Here is a 20,526-nt window from a genome sequence, read left to right on the forward strand (position 1 = left end):
AAAGGTCAACGTCACTGTGACCTCTCGAACGCCATTTTCAAGCTTGTTAACGCAATATCTCAAGAACAGCTTGATAGAATTTCTTCTGATTTGGCTCAAACATCGACTTTGATGCAAGGATGAACTGATTCCATTTTGGTTATCAAAGGTCAACGTCACTGTGACCTCTCGAATGCCATTTTCAAGATTGTTAACGCGATATCTCAGGAATGTCTTGATGGAATTTTTTACAATTTATTATATATATAATACAGCCTATAATAAAGCCTATATAATACATACAGCCTATATAATACAGCCTATAATACAGCCTATATAATACAGCCTATATAATACAGCCTATAATACAGCCTATATAATACAGCCTATATAATACAGCCTATAATACAGCCTATAATACAGCCTATATAATACAGCCTATAATACAGCCTATATAATACAGCCTATATAATACAGCCTATATAATACAGCCTATAATACAGCCTATATAATACAGCCTATATAATACAGCCTATATAATACAGCCTATATAATACAGCCTATATAATACAGCCTATAATACAGCCTATAATACAGCCTATATAATACAGCCTATATAATACAGCCTATAATACAGCCTATAATACAGCCTATATAATACAGCCTATATAATACAGCCTATAATACAGCCTATAATACAGTCTATATAATACAGCCTATATAATACAGCCTATATAGATTCAAGATCAAGATTCAAGTTTATTATTTGTCCCAGAAGGGCAATTTGTGTGCAAGCAGATATAAAAACATAGCGAATACATGTAAAACAAAAACATGGACAAGTGAAACAACATGGAGCATGTGCAGCAGTTTTACAGCAGAATGGATCGAGTGAACACAGAAATAGTAAAAGTCACACCTCAAAGGATCCGTACAATGTACTTAAAAGTAGTAAAAGACACGTACAATGTACTTAAAAGTAATTAAAGTCAGGGACTATTTGAGCTCGCATAGATAGGTAGGTAAAAGTAAATTAAATATATCTCTATTAATAGCAGCAACGTTACCTACCTAAGAGAAAGAAAAAAGTGCATACTTAAGGCCTTAAGAGGCATAGCTAGACTATGCACTCAAAATCCTCCGCCCAGCATCTAATAAGGCTGTGATGAGGGACAGAGAGAGAGAGAGACTGAGAGAGAGAGAGAGAGAGAGAGAGACAGAGAGAGTGCATCGTCTCCTCCACCCAGCAGCGTTTAGGCTGCGTGAGAGAGACAGAGAAAGAGAGCGAGACAGAGAGAGAGACAGAGTGCATTATCTCCTCCTCTCAGCAGCATATATATATATATATATATATATATATATATATATATATATATATATATATATATATATATAATACACTGTACTGTATGTGAGTGGTCAATAGGCTAATTTCAGAATATGAGAAAAGAAGGAGGAGGAGTAGACTGTAATGGGAAGAAATGGGAGAAAGAGCACCTGATCTGCATTTGAACTTAATAGTTTCCTGATGAAATTCTGGCTAATACTTATAGTACACACTAGATAACAGTATAAGTTAAGTTAAGTTATCCTTTATTTATCCCCATGGGGAAATTCATCCTCTGCATTTGACCCATCCTCTACTATGAACCTTCCTAGAACTAGGTGCAGTGGGCAGCCGCAGTGCAGCGCCCGGGGACTAACTCCAGTTTTTTCGCTATTGCATTGGTCAGGGGCACTGACAGGAGTATTAACCCTAACATACATGTCTTTGGTGTTGGGAGGAAAGCGGAGCACCTGGAGGAAACCCACACAAACACGGTACAGTGTGTACCGTGTTTATAGATAACATTATATACAGTACATACATACTGGATAACAGTATATACAGTACATACTAGATAACAGTATATACAGTACATACTAGATAACAGTATATACAGTACATACTAGATAACTACAGTACATAGATAACATTAATTATATACAGTACATGCATACTGGATAACAGTATATAAAGTACACACTAGATAACAGTATATACAGTACATACTAGATAACAGTATAGACAGTACATACATAGATAACATTATATATAGTACATGCATACTAGATAACAGTACATACACTACATACTAGATAACAGTATATACAGGAATGTACACCAGGAACCCCCATAAAACTGTTGGAGATATAGTTTCAGCACATTTTAGCCCACATTTAGCACAGGTTCCAAAAGCACACAAACAGGCTCTAAACAGGCTCTGAATGAGAAATGTTAAAGTAGGATTATTGAAGCTCTGGAGCCTGCAGAAGTCAGTGCTGCTTGGTGATGTTTTGCTGCACCTGCCTGCCTTTCATTCTTCAATAAGTGACGGACTGAAGCCTGCAAGTGCAGCAGCCGCACAAACACCCTTTCAAAATGATCACAACTAGCAAATCATTTTATTTTAAATAAAAGTTTGCAAATGGCTAGACAATGGTTTTATATGGTGCCACTCTGTATGTAGCTTACAGACTCTATTTGCCAGGCACTTGGGCTAAGCTCTAAACTCATGTCTATAAAACCAGTTGGATTGTTACTGACTATGGAGCCTACAGTGGCTATGCTGGAGGAAAAACCCTCTGGTAACAAGGTACATTTGCATGTGCATGATGACGTGTACAAAATAGAAAATGTGCAGACGTTGAAGCCGCTATGTGTGCACAAATTAAAATGTGGCTACAATTATTTATGCTCTTCGAAAATATGCACACAAATAAATAGCCAGAGAATGTACTGTATTTAGCTGGAGCAACTTCTTTGTCTGCCCAGACCCAGATGTAAAAGAAAGACCAGAAAATGGCAAACTAGGACATTTTAAGACTTCAAAGATGCAACACTTCCATGGGGACAAAAGATGATTCCCCTCGGTATAAGCATTGCCTTCACTCTTCAGCCATTACTGCTGGCCTGGCAGGTCCCTCTACTGAACCAGGCAACCTTTAATTGAAGTTCCCAAAAGGCTTCAAGGCGTGGCACTGCTGCTGCCACTCTGCATTAGATCACTTTCAACTGTCTGTCCGTCAAACAGGGTCTCTGTTGAGAGGTCACCCTTCCCTCGCCGGCTTGCTTACATCATCCTCTCCCTTCTGTCTGTGTCTTTGTATTTGAAGAATTTCGTCATAACTGCTCTGAGCTTCCGAGGTGCAGCAGGAGTTAGCGCATCCTCTTGATGACAGGAGGGGAGAGATGTGTCATTGCCCCGGAAAGCACACGTCTCAGCCTTCAGCTTTCCCACATAAGAAGTGTCAACTGGTCTTTTTAGGGGGGAGTCTGGGTAGTGTAGAGGTAAAAGCACTCACCTACTGTACTACCACCACGGAAACCCAGGTTCAATTCCCAGCAGCGGTACCTCTGGCTCGGTCCGACATTCCTACAGACACAATTGGCCGTGTCTGCGGGTGGGAAGCTGGTGGGGTGAGCCGGTCCCCTGGTCGGTCGACTTCCCCTAATGTCTCTCCCCCCCTGCAGCAACCCCCTGTTCAGGTGACATCACTCATTCATAAATATGCACGCCGTTATTCCTGTCCAATCAACGCTTTCCCATGCTCTCCCTCTCTCTGGCCTGCTGGCCAATCACCTAACTGGAGTTCTATATCAGTTCCCTCGTATTTTAGAGTGTTGTAACTCACTTTGTGTGTCTCCCCTCAGTGATGGTCTTCACCGTAGCAGTTTGCTTCGGCCCACCTCCTCCCCTGAACACCACCAATGTCATGACTCCTGTAGAATTCCCTATGGGGAATTCTCTATCCTATAAATCACTGACATCCTCCTCACGTCTCAGAGGAGCGTCATCATACCATGGAGTCATACGCCAAATCTAAATGTTGTTTGTTGCATCATTAAAGTTTATTGTACTTTCCTTCTAGTCTCTCATCAATGAAACACATTTACGTTCCAAAAGTCATAAAGGTTATTCACATTTGTGAAGATTATCATGATGACCCCAAATTCGCATTCCCATAAACTTTTGTTAACCACATACTAGTGCTGCACGATTAATCTACCGGTAATCGAAATCGTGATGTCAGCACGTGCGATTACATAACCGCAAAAGTGTGCGATTATTTTTTTTTCACGTCTTTTTGAGTGTGTGTGTGTGAGCCTCCTCTAAACTAACGTTACATGCGACGTAGCAAACACACGTTTCTCTGCCATCACACTGGGCATCAACACTAGCGGGAGACTTCTCCCATGCACTCCCGCAAATAAGTAATGTTATGCGCAGCAAGGTTCACAAACATATAACATCTTACCAAGAGGGAGAGAGAGAACATCCATGATCGCTAACAGCTAGCTATGCTAATAACTAGCTAGCCATTCAGAAACACATGTAAACAGCCGTGTGATTAGTGGGAAAGTCAGTAAAGTAAGGAGAGAGAGCTGCAGGTACTTATGCAGAACTAGTGCACGTTTAAGTGCACAGTCGGTAATGACCCGCTGTGATGAAGAATATAGCGAGATTACAAGGTTGATAGCAGAGAAAACACTGTTGCAGCTGCCTGCAGCAGCACCTCCAGGCTTAAGCTAGCTAGCCTGTCACATGATGCCTTCATGGTCCCTCGATAAAGTCTGCAGATGCACGTTACCTCGCCTCTCTCTCAAGAAGCGTCAAGTGAGTGTGGCGTTTAAGGCCATCTGTCGTTTTATTTTTTTTAAGATAATTTTATTTCAAATGGTTTTATTTATTTAGTTTTAATATATTTTAAATTGTAATATATTTCATGTATTTTAGTCTGTGATACGTGAAACCGTGGTATTTTTGTCCAATGTTATCATACCGTCAAAAACTCATGCCGGCACATCCCTAGATACCATTTGTTTATTACCGGTATATCGCAATCACAATCGCAAATCGCAATATTCTCCACCCTAATCCCTAATCGCACCTCTAATAATCGTGCAGCACTACCACATACCTTATTTTATGCATTTATGCAAAACCCCCATGTTAAATCCCATAGACCTTTCCACTAAAGAACCCGGAAGTATACTTCCGGACTCATTCCTGCGGCTCTCTATTGCCCAAGCACAATTGGGGAGGGCAGGGCGATGACATTTTTTTGATCTATTTTTCCTTTTTAGTTGCTTGAGCTGTTCTGTGATGAGAATCTAGCTCATCTTTAGCTTGTCCAGTTCCTTTGTCTGCTTCTTCTGTTAGCATGTCACTCCTATAGCCTGTTAGCATGTCACTCCTATAGCCTGTTAGCATGTCACTCCTATAGCCTGTAATAGACATCATCACATCAGCACATTTGTCAGAAAAGTCGCCTTTCACAGAGAAAATAAAGGAAGGAAATTCATTGTTGGAAATCCCACTGTTGGATATGTCCATCTTGTTTAAAAAGCTACTTTTGAAAGACATTGATTTAAATGTAGGGATTTTTTGTAGCATGTCTTTTATATCCAGTAAATTAGACAGAGGTGCCTGGAAAACTTTCATTATGGCATCACAGCATGACTAGAAGTCCCCAGCCACCACTGTTCCCTTCTTTGAAAAAAGACCACACCATACTGACCACCATACTCAGCCATTTATTACAGACAAATAGGCCTCTATAAATAGGCCCTATATTTTACACCCTGGTTTGTTTGGTGCACGTGCCTGGTGCTAATAAGCTAAGCTGCAAGACAGAGATGGTGCTTACAAGTAAAGTGTACATTTAGGCAGGACCAGGATTCCCTGGGACCTTCTGCAGTAATAGATAGCATCATTTGGGACAGCTATAATGTAGGATCGAATGTCTGTGTGCCATAATAAAAGGAACACCAGGGAGTTGACCATTCGACAGAACACTGTCTAGTACAAAATGCAGTCTTCCAGGATAGAGTGAGGGAACTTGATTTTAGATTCCAGTGGTGTCTGGTCTGTCTGTCCACAGCCTGAAGACTGTGTTTGGCGACGTCACTGATCAAGCTACGTCACAGATCAAGAGCTCAGCCAATAGAAAGGGTAGGAAAATTAGGAGTCTACAGCTGGCCTTTTTGCCTTTTTGGTTTGCATGGAACTGCATGGGTATGTGAGAAGAGATGAGGGGCTCTATCGTTGCATCGGCCTATGAACTGTGCTCAATGCCAGATGCAGCGCTGATCAGTGGGCGTGGACCAGCGCACTTGATATTTTGGTATCGGCGCTACACGCAGCATTAAAGGTCCCATTCCGTGCAAAAGCTGTTTTTACTTGTAAATGCATATATACTGCTGTCATCCCTCCCTGTAATGAGTGGTCACAAGCTCAGAACTGCCACAGTTGGATTTGTCCCTATCCAGCTTCCCCCTGCAGTCTCCTTCAAGCCACGCCCCCTAATGCTCTGTTCCCCAGACGGGGTATTCATAGCTTTCAAGGGGCGTTACGTGCTGCCGGGAACGCCCACCTGGCGGTCAAACAGTACTGCTAAGTACTGTTTGAGCGGACGACAGCACAGGCATCACTACAGTATCTTCTCTTTTAGCAATAGTCTCACTAATCCCACAGTGGTTTACCTGCTTTTGAGATCTGCAAAAAATAGTTTGCTTCTGTCTCACCCGTTCTCCCTCTCTCTTCACACGCGACGAGGGCTGTGCTCTCTCTCCACAACATTATAAAAACGAGTCCGCACTCCGCACGCAGTTTGTTGTGAAACAATTTCTCCGAACTGCCATGTGTTGGACAGTAACGTTAACGATAGTTCGGTTTGTTTGAAGTGCCCAAAACGTGCAGTTTGTTTAGATATCGTTCTTTTTCAACGCTTGATAGATGGTCTAAATATTCCTGACTGGAAACTGGTGGAAAAAAGACCGCTTTTTGCTGGAGCTGCGTCTGGTCAGTGTTCAGCGCCATTGTTGTTTTGAGTTTTGACCGCCAGAATGGGCGTTCCTTGTACTTACGTAACGCCCCTTGAAAGCTATGAATTGGGACGTCACGATGGTCCTCAAGCATACTGCGCGGGTCTCTCTCACACAAGCTACCTGCACCATTTTGTCTATAGCCACAAAATTAACACTTCTAGCTGGAGCGACGCCAACTGTACGTGATCCAGCAACTGCGGAGGTGCATTCGGTAAGTCTAGGCATTTTGAGATGTCCTCTTTAGCGTAGCAACCGTTAAGTTAGCGATAGCTCGCAACCTAGCGTGCTGGTCCACAGACGCTAATCTGATTGGCCGCTGGGAGCCTGGGGTGGGCTCTCCCTCAGCGGCCAATGGGAACTGTTAGTTCTGAATATATTATAGAAACAGACCATTCTTGGGAAGCGACGAGATGAGGAAGTGAGAACTCCGTCACAACAAACGGGGTTGCTATATTTTCGACAAATTAATCCAGAATCATGTTTTATGGACCAGAGACACACGTTTTTAAGAGGTTACAGCTGCACGAATTGGGACCTTTAAGCATTACAACCACGCCTTTTAAGCATAAAATTATGCACTATCTGCTGATTGGGTAAGTGCAGTAAACAAATCACATGCTTCACTTTTCAGATCCAATTCCACGGAGCGATCCAGTCCGGCTTCAAAGCCGATGGCTCTGATCTCCCCCCCCCCCCCCCTTTTATCCCCTCTGTCTGTCTGGCTATTATTCCATATTATTCTCAAACCAATCTAACTGCAGTTTAAATACTGCAAGCATGTAAATACGCTACACTATAGCAAGATCAAAGTGAAAAGAATGTTCTAAAAGCATCAGCTAGAAAAATATAGCCTATCCCTATATGATGAGATTAATTAGATTGGTGAAAGTTTATCCAGAATGATATCGTTTTGCTACCTTTTCTTCTCCCCTGCTAGGATGGTAGGATATGCACATAAATATAGCCTACATTATGTAAAGTCATTGCATAAATGTGTTTTTATTGTAAAACTAAAATGTGAAGTAGCTAGAGCCAATTTATTGGAGCGGACATCACATAGCACATGCCAGTAGAACCGCATTACACTGTCACTCATCTAAATCACGTTAAATCTACAAGGGATATATATAGCCCCAATATGACATATATGTTTCACATAGGGTGGTGTTTTCTTTTCGATGTTTTATTTGGTCCAATGTTGAAATGTTCTACAATTGCAGGTTGTGTTACCATTACACATTATTTAGATCTACCTTTATATCTATTTCGGCTCATTTGGTTGCTATTTAGTAGCTAAATGGATTAGTCCAATGCATGCTGGGAGATTTCACAACTTCTTTTTTCTATGGGACGTGTGTTGTATCTGTCTGAGCGAGGGAGTCAGAGAGAGACAGTCGTATTGTGCCTGTCAGACTGAGGAGAGAGGGAGAGAGTGACACAGAGAAGGGTGACAGAGGAGAGCCAGAGGGGAGCGCTCCGCGCAACTGGTGCACTGAATAGGCCTGGTTTTCAAAAGCGCTAAGCGGTAAATTTACGCCAGGTGGGAAGATATCATTGGGCCGGTATTTAAGGCCGACACGCCCATTCTCGCCCATTCAGGGAGTGCGCCACGCCCATTCCGCCTAAAGCACATTTGCCAGCGTAAAGCCATGTTGATATCTTCCCGAGGCAGGCGCAAGGCACGTTTTTTTGCGTTTAAGGCCCGTTTTAGCGCCGAAGGCCTGTGGGAGAATAGGGGCCGAGGAATTACTCAGATTTACAGTAAATGTCAGGACTTTGACCTGGATTCCTCAAGAACACAGCTAATTTCCAATATATATTGATTTTTAGCAGAAAAAGTGGAAAAAGTGTTGAGTATCTCTTTAACTTCCAGTCAAACATTTTCATTTTTGTGGTCTATATAATTTTTGAGGAGTTTACAAATAGCCAAACACCAAAACTGGCCACTCGGGGGAAACTCATGGTCAGCAGGGCTGGGCGCAGTAATTCAAAGGAGAGCCAAAGTCACCAGCTACTGTACTTCCTGCTTCAGCCACGCACCAGCCTCGGGGAAAAAATATGAATGGTGGTGAACAGCGATCCTGTTTGAATTGTGCCAGGATGTACACAGGTGATTTTTCCTCAATTCAAAAGATAACTTTGTATGTCAAGAACGTCGCAATTTGTTGTAAAACTGAAACGTAACATTTCATTTTGTATGAAACCGCTCAATCAACTAATGTCTCGTCTCGCACAATATACAGTATGCCAAGCCAACACCAACATGGCCTGGCGGGAGATACGTCACTTATGCGAGTGGATGTGTGTAGTCTTTCTGATTCTGATTTATAACTTATACAGTTTTACGACAAACTGACTTTCTTGACTTGCAAAATTATCTTATAAATTGACAAATATCATGGCACAATTCAAATGGGATAAAAAAAATATTGTCTTCTTGCCATTCATCACCATTCACATTTTTTCAGGCGCTGGTTCGCATAGGGCCCTACCGGAAGGGGAGGGACTTTGGCTCTCTATATTACCATCTATCAGCTTTCAACAGAATCATGTTATAATTAATGAAATAATGATACCAAGTTATTATGATACACAATTGTGCTGTCTAAATTAATGATTTAAAAAGCAAATGTAAAAAAAAAAGAAACAGAAGAAAAAAATAAGTTTGATCATCACTTTATTACCATGCAGTTCAAAATGATAAACTTCAATTATTTATGGTACATTCAATATAGCAGAAATTGCTATATAAACTCCTCAAAAAAGAGTTCGGAAACGTTATTCCGGTCGATTATTTCTCCCCTTTAATAATACCAATTGGTATTGTATTTTATATAGTTGGAAAGCCTGATTAGTCACCTTTACGAAGTACAACTTGTAAGGATCATGCATTTGTGGAATGAGCATCACAGCTAAACGTGTGGGTAGCACCCCAATTTTTTTTTGCCAAAATCCCCTGCAATATTCTTCTGTTGGTATTCACTCTTGTTTTGAGTTGCTTGGTGGATTGGATGATTGCACTCTCCCACAGTAATAAGGAGAAAACAGCACATATTGGCCATTTTTACACTTTATTCATTTTGCACTATCAGGGACCTCAGTAGCGTGTGGAAGATCTATACGCAGCCACAACAGCTTGGCACCGCAAATTGCCAATCAGGTGCCACACACCTGTGACTGGCACACACCTGCCAGCACTTGAAGCTCAAAACAAGAGTGAATACCAACAGAATAATATTGCCGGGGATTTTTTGGGGGCGCTACCCACACGTTTAGCTGTGTTGCTCATTCCACGAATGCATGATCCTTACAAGTTGTACCCCGTTGTAAAGGTGACTAATCAGGCTTTCCAACGATATAAAATACAATACCAATTGGTATTATTAAAGGGGAGAAATAATCGACCGAAATAATGTTTCCAAACTTTTTTTGAGGAGTTTATATTGGTATTGAAATAACTTCTTATTATTGTGATATTCATTTTGTCCATATCACCCAGCCAAGTCAGCACCAGTTTCATTTTGAAAGCAGTGTTAAAAGAGAGTACAGTTCTTCATATGTCGATATATCTTCATTCTACAGTATATTCCACAATCCAGATCATATTTTAAAAATCTGTTATTTTCCTTGTCATTATATTCTACATAATTCTTCTTCTTCTATATATTCAACTGCAACACCTCATAACATGTAGGAGGCTGGTAACTACATTTGACTACACCATCATTATAGCATTTTCATGTGGTTGCTTAACTTTGTAAGCTCCTCTTCTGGAACTACAGCAGTGGATGCACTGGCGATGTTTTCCACGATGAGGTCACATTATTGTGATTCCCAGTTTAATGATCTGATAATCGAAAACATAGGCCCATTGTTTAGATGACATCACAACGACTTCATCTGTGTGCGGCGCGCTGTACAGTCAGTAACTCAATACGCGAGCTGGGCCGGCGGCCAGCTGCACAAAGCAAAGGCTCGGGACGTTTTTAAAGCTCAAATCATGAACTCCCACAGCTCTCTTTGCAGCTGCTTCAAAGTGTGTGTGTGTGTGTGTGTGTGTGTGTGTGTGTGTGTGTGTGTGTGTGTGTGTGTGTGTGTGTGTGTGTGTGTGTGTGTGTGTGTGTGTGTGTGTGTGTGTGTGTGTGTAGGTGTGTGTAGGAGTGTGTGTGTGTGTGTGTGTGTGTGTGTATATACAGTGTTGAATGCACAGTATGAGAGGTGAATTCATAGTATGCTGTATCTACAGCATGGGGGCGGGGCTAACTCGCTCATGCAACGGTTCAGAAAGGTTTCAAATTGTGTAACAAAACAGAAAAAGGAGCCAAGCACGCAAGCAAAAAAAAAAAAAAAAAAATTCTAACAGCAGTATGATGTCATCTTATCTGGCCTTCAACTCCCCAAACTATCAGGAAGCACATCTCAGAGTAGGCAGTGAGCAGAGAGGAGGAACGAGGAAACTTGGCTTGTATTAGAGCAGCTTGAGTACAGCTGGGGCAGGGTCACGTCCACAGAGAGAGATTGAAACAGGCTATTTCTGGGCCGCCTGCCCCCCCCCCCTGTCCCCTCCCTCCACACACAATCATGCATCATCCACACCCTTCACTATCTCCAGCCATCCATCTCAGTCTGCCACGGCCAGGGCCCCGCTTGCACAGTTGCCCATCAAGACCTTTGAATTCATGGTTTCACGTATCCCAGCTGATGGACGGACGGACGGGCGAGGTGAGGTGGGTGGGAATCTCGGAGCGAGCCGTCCGTCACGGGGAGGGGGGGGGGGGTGGGGTGTTGTGCCCTGATTTCTCTCGTGTGCCATTGGGCCGTGGTGGTTGGGGTGCGCTCGGGCTGCCTGCCACCGGAAGGGATATGAGGGCGCAAACTGTGTGTAACGGCATTAGCATGCTATATTAGCACAAATCGCAGCACTGAAGGAAGGTAAAAGGCAATGTAGGTCAGTGATTCTCAACCTTTTTCATATCAAGGAGCCCTAATTTAGTCCACAATCTTTAGAGCACGGGCCCCCATTTGATGAGATTTTGTCTCTCACATGCCCACATCAGAGAATATTTTCTATTGTCAGATATGATTTTGTCCAGGATTCCATGACTATCTGTATTGTAGGTAGAGAGATCAAAGTGACACTTTGACCAAAACAGCCATTCTTCTACATTATCTAATGGTAACTTCTTGTAAATGAAATAATGGTATAATTAACAATCCATTAATTTATTCATTTACCCCCTCAACGACCCCTGGTGGTCCCACAGACCCCACGTTGAGAACCACTGAGTAGGTGATATGTTTGTCATCATGCCCTGTCAACACTTGCCTCTAAAGTTCAGGACAGGACTTTGACTTATTCTAATCTACTTCAGGCCGTTCTAAACTTCACCGCGTTGCACGTGCTCAATGCAGCTGGTCCTGCCCTGTGCCCATTCGAGTTTGGTAAAGGGCTAGCCTATAGCAGCTACTCAGAGACACTATTCTGCAGTGTACAGTAGTCGTCGTTTCATTTGATGTCTATGGGCCAGGACAACCGCCCAATCAAATCCTTGCCAGCACCCTTTCGCTGAACTCCACTTCTCACTCATCACGATAATGAGTAGGGGGATGGGCAGAGCAGGTGGTGGCCTATGAACACATCCACAAACCAAAGAGTGAAATAAGGAGACGTGTCACTCCTTTCATTTGTTCTTATGCCAACAAAGTAGCTATAATTCATCCTCCCAAACATAGCTGGCCTCTGGTGTGGAGAATCCCGAGCCTCGCTTTCTGTACATGCGTTCTTTTATCCTGGCTAACAGAAACATGCTGAAAGAGGGAAAGAAATGACTGGGGAAATATTCCAAGCATATCCAAAACCTCCTCTCCCAGTACACAGTAACATATCCAAAACCTCCTCTCCCAGTGCACAGTAAACCTCCTCTCCCAGTGCACAGTAAACCTCCTCTCCCAGTGCACAGTAACATATCCAAAACCTCCTCTCCCAGTGCACACAGTAAACCTCCTCTCCCAGTGCACAGTAACTATCCAAAACCTCCTCTCCCAGTGCACAATAACTATCCAAAACCTCTCCCAGTGCACACAGTAAACCTCCTCTCCCAGTGCACAATAACTATCCAAAACCTCCTCTCCCAGTGCACAATAACTATCCAAAATCTCCTCTCCCAGTGCACAATAACTATCCAAAACCTCTCCCAGTGCACAGTAAACCTTGTCTCCCAGTGCACAATAACTATCCAAAACCTCTCCCAGTGCACAGTAAACCTCGTCTCCCAGTGCACAATAACTATCCAAAACCTCCTCTCCCAGTGCACAATAACTATCCAAAACCTCTCCCAGTGCACAGTAAACCTTGTCTCCCAGTGCACAATAACTATCCAAAACCTCTCCCAGTGCACAGTAAACCTCCTCTCCCAGTGCACAGTAACATATCCAAAACCTCCTCTCCCAGTGCACAGTAAACCTCCTCTCCCAGTGCACAGTAACTATCCAAAACCTCCTCTCCCAGTGCACAGTAACTATCCAAAACCTCCTCTCCCAGTGCACAGTAACTATCCAAAACCTCCTCTCCCAGTGCACAATAACTATCCAAAACCTCCTCTCCCAGTGCACAATAACTATCCAAAACCTCTCCCAGTGCACACAGTAAACCTCCTCTCCCAGTGCACAATAACTATCCAAAACCTCCTCTCCCAGTGCACAATAACTATCCAAAACCTCCTCTCCCAGTGCACAATAACTATCCAAAATCTCCTCTCCCAGTGCACAATAACTATCCAAAACCTCTCCCAGTGCACAGTAAACCTCCTCTCCCAGTGCACAATAACTATCCAAAACCTCCTCTCCCAGTGCACAGTACACCTCCTCTCCCAGTGCACAGTAAACCTCCTCTCCCAGTGCACAGTAAACCTCCTCTCCCAGTGCACAGTAAACCTCCTCTCCCAGTGCACAATAACTATCCAAAACCTCTCCCAGTGCACAGTAAACCTTGTCTCCCAGTGCACAATAACTATCCAAAACCTCTCCCAGTGCACAGTAAACCTCGTCTCCCAGTGCACAATAACTATCCAAAACCTCCTCTCCCAGTGCACAGTAAACCTCCTCTCCCAGTGCACAGTAAACCTTGTCTCCCAGTGCACAATAACTATCCAAAACCTCTCCCAGTGCACAGTAAACCTTGTCTCCCAGTGCACAATAACTATCCAAAACCTCTCCCAGTGCACAGTAAACCTTGTCTCCCAGTGCACAATAACTATCCAAAACCTCTCCCAGTGCACAGTAAACCTCCTCTCCCAGTGCACAGTAACTATCCAAAACCTCCTCTCCCAGTGCACAGTAAACCTCCTCTCCCAGTTCACAGTAAACCTCATCTCCCAGTGCACAGTAACTATCCAAAACCTCCTCTCCCAGTGCACAGTAAACCTCATCTCCCAGTGCACAGTAACTATCCAAAATCTCCTCTCCCAGTGCACAGTAACTATCCAAAACCTCCTCTCCCAGTGCACACTAAACCTCATCTCCCAGTGCACAGTAACTATCCAAAACCTCCTCTCCCAGTGCACAGTAACTATCCAAAACCTCCTCTCCCAGTGCACAATAACTATCCAAAACCTCCTCTCCCAGTGCACAGTAAACCTCCTCTCCCAGTGCACAGTAAACCTCCTCTCCCAGTGCACACTAACTATCCAAAACCTCCTCTCCCAGTGCACAGTAAACCTCCTCTCCCAGTGCACACTAACTATCCAAAACCTCCTCTCCCAGTGCACAGTAAACCTCATCTCCCAGTGCACAGTAAACCTCATCTCCCAGTGCACAGTAAACCTCCTCTCCCAGTGCACAGTAATTCTTTGCCACGGTTCAGTCAGTGCAATATATCACATGTAACTCCCAACAGAAAGGTCACATTTGAGCCAGGTTGTGCAGTTTTCTGTTGGCAGTGTAACGGTGCCTTGTCTACATAAAAAGAATGTAAGGACTCTCTTCTCTTCCAGCCAGTGTTGGCAGAGGTCACGGGACAGATTTCTTTCCATTGAAATAATCTAGGTCGTCATTCAGAGGCAAAATTGAGTTCTGGACAACACTTTTCCTCTCTCTCTTTGATACTTGATAGAAGTGGTTGCTTCAGGCAATCAGAAAATTTACTGTGCGTCCTATAATAATAATAAAAAGAAATCTATAATATTTCCCACACGTATCATGTGCTACATACCGATATTTCATAGGTCATGTGCACTGCCACTTCCTATCTTCAGAGGTAAGTGTGTATACAATATAATATCTTCAGACTTCAGAGGTAAGTGTGTATACAATATAATATCTTCAGAGGTAAGTGTGTATACAATATAATATCTTCAGAGGTAAGTGTGTATACGTACAATATAATATCTTCAGAGGTAAGTGTGTACAGTATACAATATAATATCTTCAGAGGTAAGTGTGTATTATACAATATAAAGTGTACTACTACCGTACTACAGGGGGATTATTTAGCTTCCATCAGTGATCACAGGAGACATCTGGAGCTAATAAGCAGCGAGCCGCTCGGCACCTGTTATTTTTCAGCAGGTTGAAGCCTCCTCTAAGGCATGAAGGACACAGAGACTTCTGCCTTTCTGCTTAGAGGATAAGACGCCTCAGTGCTGACCTCCATCCGATAGGGGTCACCGGGAAACATGGGCATCTTTTCCCCGTTGTCGTCCCTCCATTGAGGCCTTGCTGCACGACTAATGCCTCCGGTATCCCCTACATGTCCTCTGCGTCACACAATTTGCTCTCCTTTTCATGGAATAAAATGGCAGCCGGCCGGGCCGATTTCTCCAGGAGAATGAGACGTTTCTTATAATGCACCAACATGAAAATATGAACAGCGGAGCAAAACGAGCGCCCCCCTGCAACAACGAGGGGTGGTGCGACCTGCTAAGCCAGGCGACCAAACTAAAAATGAAAGTGCCTATAGTGCCCAGACTTGAATGCTGCATCTGGCAGCTGTAACATCTACCTATGTACAGTTAAGTGCCACCAAGGACATAAGGATAATCGAGTTCAAACTGTGTTTACGATCGGGCCACGATTGAAATTGGACCGCAATTATTCAGGGTGACCAAATAATGAGGAAATATGAATTTGCTTTCTTGCGCCAAAGCGTGGGCCTTTAGGTTAGGAGGGGGTGATGAGTCAGGCGGCACTCCTCTCCTCATATATAAAGCCAGTATGCTGATTGATTGGAGTGTTAACTCTTACTTGGGTAGAAGTCTATGTATGCTGATTGATTGGAGTGTTAACTCTTACCTGGGTAGAAGTCTTTGGATTTAGACAGCTTGATGGTGGCGCCCGTCTCTTTCTGCAGTTGTACGATGGTCTGGCCGCCCTTGCCAATTATAGAGCCGGCTGCATAGCTGGGGATCAGCACCTTCAGGAAGTACTCACCCTCCTCTGGGGGGGGGGCGGGGAGAGACACACAGAGAGCAGGCGGGGGTCACGTCTCGTAAAGTGCCTCTGCTCATCATCATATATACGCCATACAGGTAACCCAACCCCCCCAATACCCTGAACAAGCACAAATTCAGAATGGGAATATATAGCTTTGACAAGTATGGGAGGACGACAATGACATATCTTTAGTGGTGTATTCCTCTCATGAGGGGTAGGTAGGTACTATGCACAGACATTTTGCATTTTCAGTGTGATTCTTTGTAGCCTTCGGTGCTATTCACATTTTTATCAGAGACTGGTGACACGTTCTGTGTTCTTCTGTCCCAGATTTCCTCGTAGAGTAAATGATGACCTCCTTTCCAGTTTGCAGAGGTCTAATTTTAACTGTTTTCAAGGAGTTTTAGCAACCTCTGACAAAATACACAGCCAAGTCCAGTGTTATTAGTCCCTCTTTACAGAGAAAACAAAATTAACAGTATCATCTGATTCATGCGGTGAGAGAGACAAATATTACACCGATGTCTAAATGCAAACAGGTGAAAGCATTATCCATGCAGTCCATAAAAGCGAATACAGTGTGATTCCTGAGTAATGAATAGAAGTGAGGAGAGCATATGGGACCCAATCCCACAGATTTGTTCAGCGGGTACACTGCCAAGACAGTCTAAATCTCCTCCATTTTGGAGGGGGCTTCTGGGGCTTACAGCGGATTGTAGCAGTCAGTGATTGACAGCACATCAGTTTAAAGAATTTGTAGTTCTTCAGTTGGGAAAGTTCCCTTCCTGCATGGCTAATCAAGACAGTAATCAGCACCAAGGTGAGCCACACGTCTGCCCAAAGCAAGCCTGCGATCAAAGTGAAGAGAGTGCTAATTTACCAACAAGCAATCAGCCACATGTTGGTTTTGGACACAGTTATTCAGTATTACAATGAAAAGACCTGTGTTTGCAAGCCAAGACAAAATGAATGACAGCACATCAGAAACAGTCTATATTATACAGTATAGATGTGTAGGGACTGTGAAGAAACAGTCTATATTATACAGTATAGATGTGTAGGGACTGTGATGAAACGGTCTATATTATACAGTATAGATGTGTAGGGACTGTGAAGAAACAGTCTATATTATACAGTATAGATGTGTAGGGACTGTGATGAAACGGTCTATATTATACAGTATAGATGTGTAGGGACTGTGATGAAACAGTCTATATTATACAGTATAGATGTGTAGGGACTGTGATGAAACAGTCTATATTATACAGTATAGATGTGTAGGGACTGTGATTCCCCAATGAACTCCAATATATTCTATACGTCATTTAATGGTAAGGAATTTGTACTGGTGCGCACTTTAACAGTAAGGCACGGATGCAGTAGTTGCCAAATAGTCTCCTCTGCATGCACGTACCGATGCAATGACGTCATGTTCAAATCTTTTCAGCTGCCTCAAGGGTGACGTCAGCATAGATGTAAAAAAATTAATAAAAGGACCTGTCCAGCATTCTAATACAAGCCTGCATTCAAGTGAAGTAACTGTCTGCTACCAATTCACATTTTGGACCGGCGATGTGCCGATGCCACAGGGTCTGTGTCGCCGCATCCTCTGTTTGGTGTAGGTTAATGACCGTGTGTGTGTGTGTGTGTGTTTGGTGTAGGTTAATGAGCGTGTGTTTGGTGTAGGTTAATGAGCGTGTGTGTGTGTGTGTGTGTGTGTGTGTGTGTTTGGTGTGTAGGTTAATGAGCGTGTGTGTGTGTGTGTGTGTGTGTGTGTGTGTGTGTTTGGTGTAGGTTAATGAGCGTGTGTGTGTGTGTGTGTGTGTGTGTTTGGTGTAGGTTAATGAGCGTGTGTGTGTGTGTGTGTGTGTGTGTGTGTGTGTGTGTGTGTGTTTGGTGTAGGTTAATGAGCGTGGGGGCTTGTCCGGCATGGCGGGGCAGGGAAGACGGCTGGACGGGGAGGTAGATAGATAGCCCTGCACTGCTAACCTGTTGCCTGGGTAATGCACTCATTAGCTTGTGATCAGAATGAACATGGCACTGTGACATGAAGGAATTTCACAGCCTACTACATGTTAGCTCTGCTCCTGACTCCATTAATATGCCCCTCGTGTGCCATTGAGACTCTGCTTGTTTTTGTGCACAGAACCCTTAATCAATGGCTCTTGACATGTTTACAGACAATGATGGGTTTGAGTCTCACAATCTGATTTACCTTCTTTCGCCATGGTGGCGGGGACCTTCCCAATTTACCACAATGAATGATCCTATCTCACGTTTGCATGAGAGCATTATTGACATGTCATGCATTTACGCCGATATGGAAAGCCAGTACATATGTTAAATTAATCCTGGTCACTATGGCGTCTTTCTGAGAGCATCCTAGAAAAACAAATGGGAGATAAAGCATTCTATGGACACCACACTGCCAGCTATATTCATCTCAGGCCCCCTTTTTTGTCCTTTGATTTTTCAGGGTATTTCACAGTCACCTCTCCATTCTGCCACTGAATGACAATAAAATGACCTTGGTGATGAAATAAGGAGCATGAGTGACTGACATGGTCGTGCTAAAGCGTTTTGAGTCCTTACTACTGTCAGAAGACCTCTGATACCGTAGCTTCTACTGTCAGAAGACCTCCGATAGCGTAGCTTCTATACTGTCAGAAGACCTCTGATACCGTAGCTTCTCAAGGAATTTAATCACAATGATAGTGATTGCACGGTCCAAACATCCTGGGACCTGTTGTTGGCAGGCAAGCCCAAATCCACTGCGTAACTTTCTTGCTTATCTTCAAACAGACTAAAGCCCAGCGGGGGAGCGAGCCACTGAGATCCCCTCCGTCGCCTCTCACAGCCACGTTTGCTGTCATTAGTCAATAATTAATTCCGTCCTAGTGTCTGAGATCACAGTAACAGGTTCTAATGGCGTCATGTGGTAGAGTAAACATGGCAATCTGTTGCTGCAATCCGCCAGGGAAATGGGAGCAGCGGGGCACATTGGAAAGCTGAGCCAGTGGGGTGTTAGTTCAAACCCCTGCTCCCAATGCTGGAGGAAGATGGCTTGGAGGAGAGAGACGCGGACACCGAGCCAAACGCCTTTAGTTAAGTCACTCAAGGGGAGTGGGTCAGGAGGAAATGCCTTGTGACCGTCCTCCCTCCTCCTCACCCCTCTCCGAGCTAGTACCCCCTGTGCATTTCAATAGACCCAACCTGCTGCCGACTGGCAGCAAGGACGACGCAACGAAAATTAGCAATAATCGACAAATGGGCGCTTTAGGCGTATGGAATTGTATGCCGTTTTAGCACGACAGATAAATTCAACAAGTCAAGACGAAAAAAGAGTTCAAGTCTTACCCATTTCTGAGATCTGCTGGTTCAAGTCCTCTGTCAGATCGCCATCAATGCCGGGGCACAATCTCTAAAGGGTATCTTAACGTTAGGCTAGGCGGCATAGGTGCAATGGTAGTGTTGAGGAATGCGGCCAGTCGACCTTTTTCACCACCGAGCTCTAATACATCAGCGGCGGCAGGTGCAAGAGAAGAGATTTCACCGCAGCATGCGAGCCATGCCTGCAGCTGGCCACAGCCTCAATTGTCTGAGAAAATGCTAATGCTGGCTCTCAGTGTTTTCAGTGAAAAGACGGCACGCATTGTTCGAGCCTGCATCGGTTTGAAGGCGGGAGGGGAGGGGAGGGGGGGGGTGTGGGGGGGTCTTCCCTGCCGCATCACCCTTTTCACTGCTCTCATCCATATTCATCGAGTGGCCTGTCCGTCTGCAGCAGCGCGCAGGACTGACGCCTCGCTCGGCCAATCGGCAGCCTCCTCTCCCTCCGGCGCGTCATTTCCCCCACCCCCCCCACCCCCCACCCCCCCGGTGCCGGTCCCAAAAAAATTAAATTTTCTCCCCTACTCCGCCTCTTTTGACGCAGCACTATAAAGTATGGCGGGTTCCATTCACTCACCTTTTTTTTGTGGGGAAAGTGACAAAGGTGAAGTGGCGGCCGGCGGGGGCGCAGGCTTGAGTGGCGACTGGGAAAGCATGTGGAGTGACCTTCAGCAGCGGTGGCTGGAGAGGTGTACGGGATAACATAAGCAGGATGATGAAGAAGAAGAAGGTGGAGGAGGAGGAGTGATCGGAGAGAGACAGCGTGCCTTACGCCACCGCCGCCACCCCCCCCCCTTTTCCTTTCCTCCTTTCCCCCACCCCCAATCCCTTCGACGGCCATGTTTGAGAGGGCGGAGGGG

At 44.2% G+C, this 20,526-nt stretch overlaps 1 protein-coding gene across 2 annotated transcripts in view; it reads right to left on the bottom strand.

Moving 5' to 3' along the window:
* Window positions 1-20,526, bottom strand: part of LOC310779875 (RNA-binding protein Nova-1-like) — a gene marked incomplete at both ends in the record, with an annotated part of 37,778 nt that overhangs the window by 9,545 nt on the left and 7,707 nt on the right. For both annotated transcript variants that reach the window (XM_083640377.1, XM_083640378.1), the window contains one exon: window positions 16,139-16,282. In XM_083640377.1, coding sequence (XP_083496503.1) covers window positions 16,139-16,282 — 144 coding nt within the window. The remainder of the gene's footprint in view (window positions 1-16,138; window positions 16,283-20,526) is intronic.

This window comes from Poromitra crassiceps (genome assembly GCF_964638095.1).
Source record: "Poromitra crassiceps genome assembly, chromosome: 1".
Lineage (NCBI taxonomy): Eukaryota > Metazoa > Chordata > Actinopteri > Beryciformes > Melamphaidae > Poromitra > Poromitra crassiceps.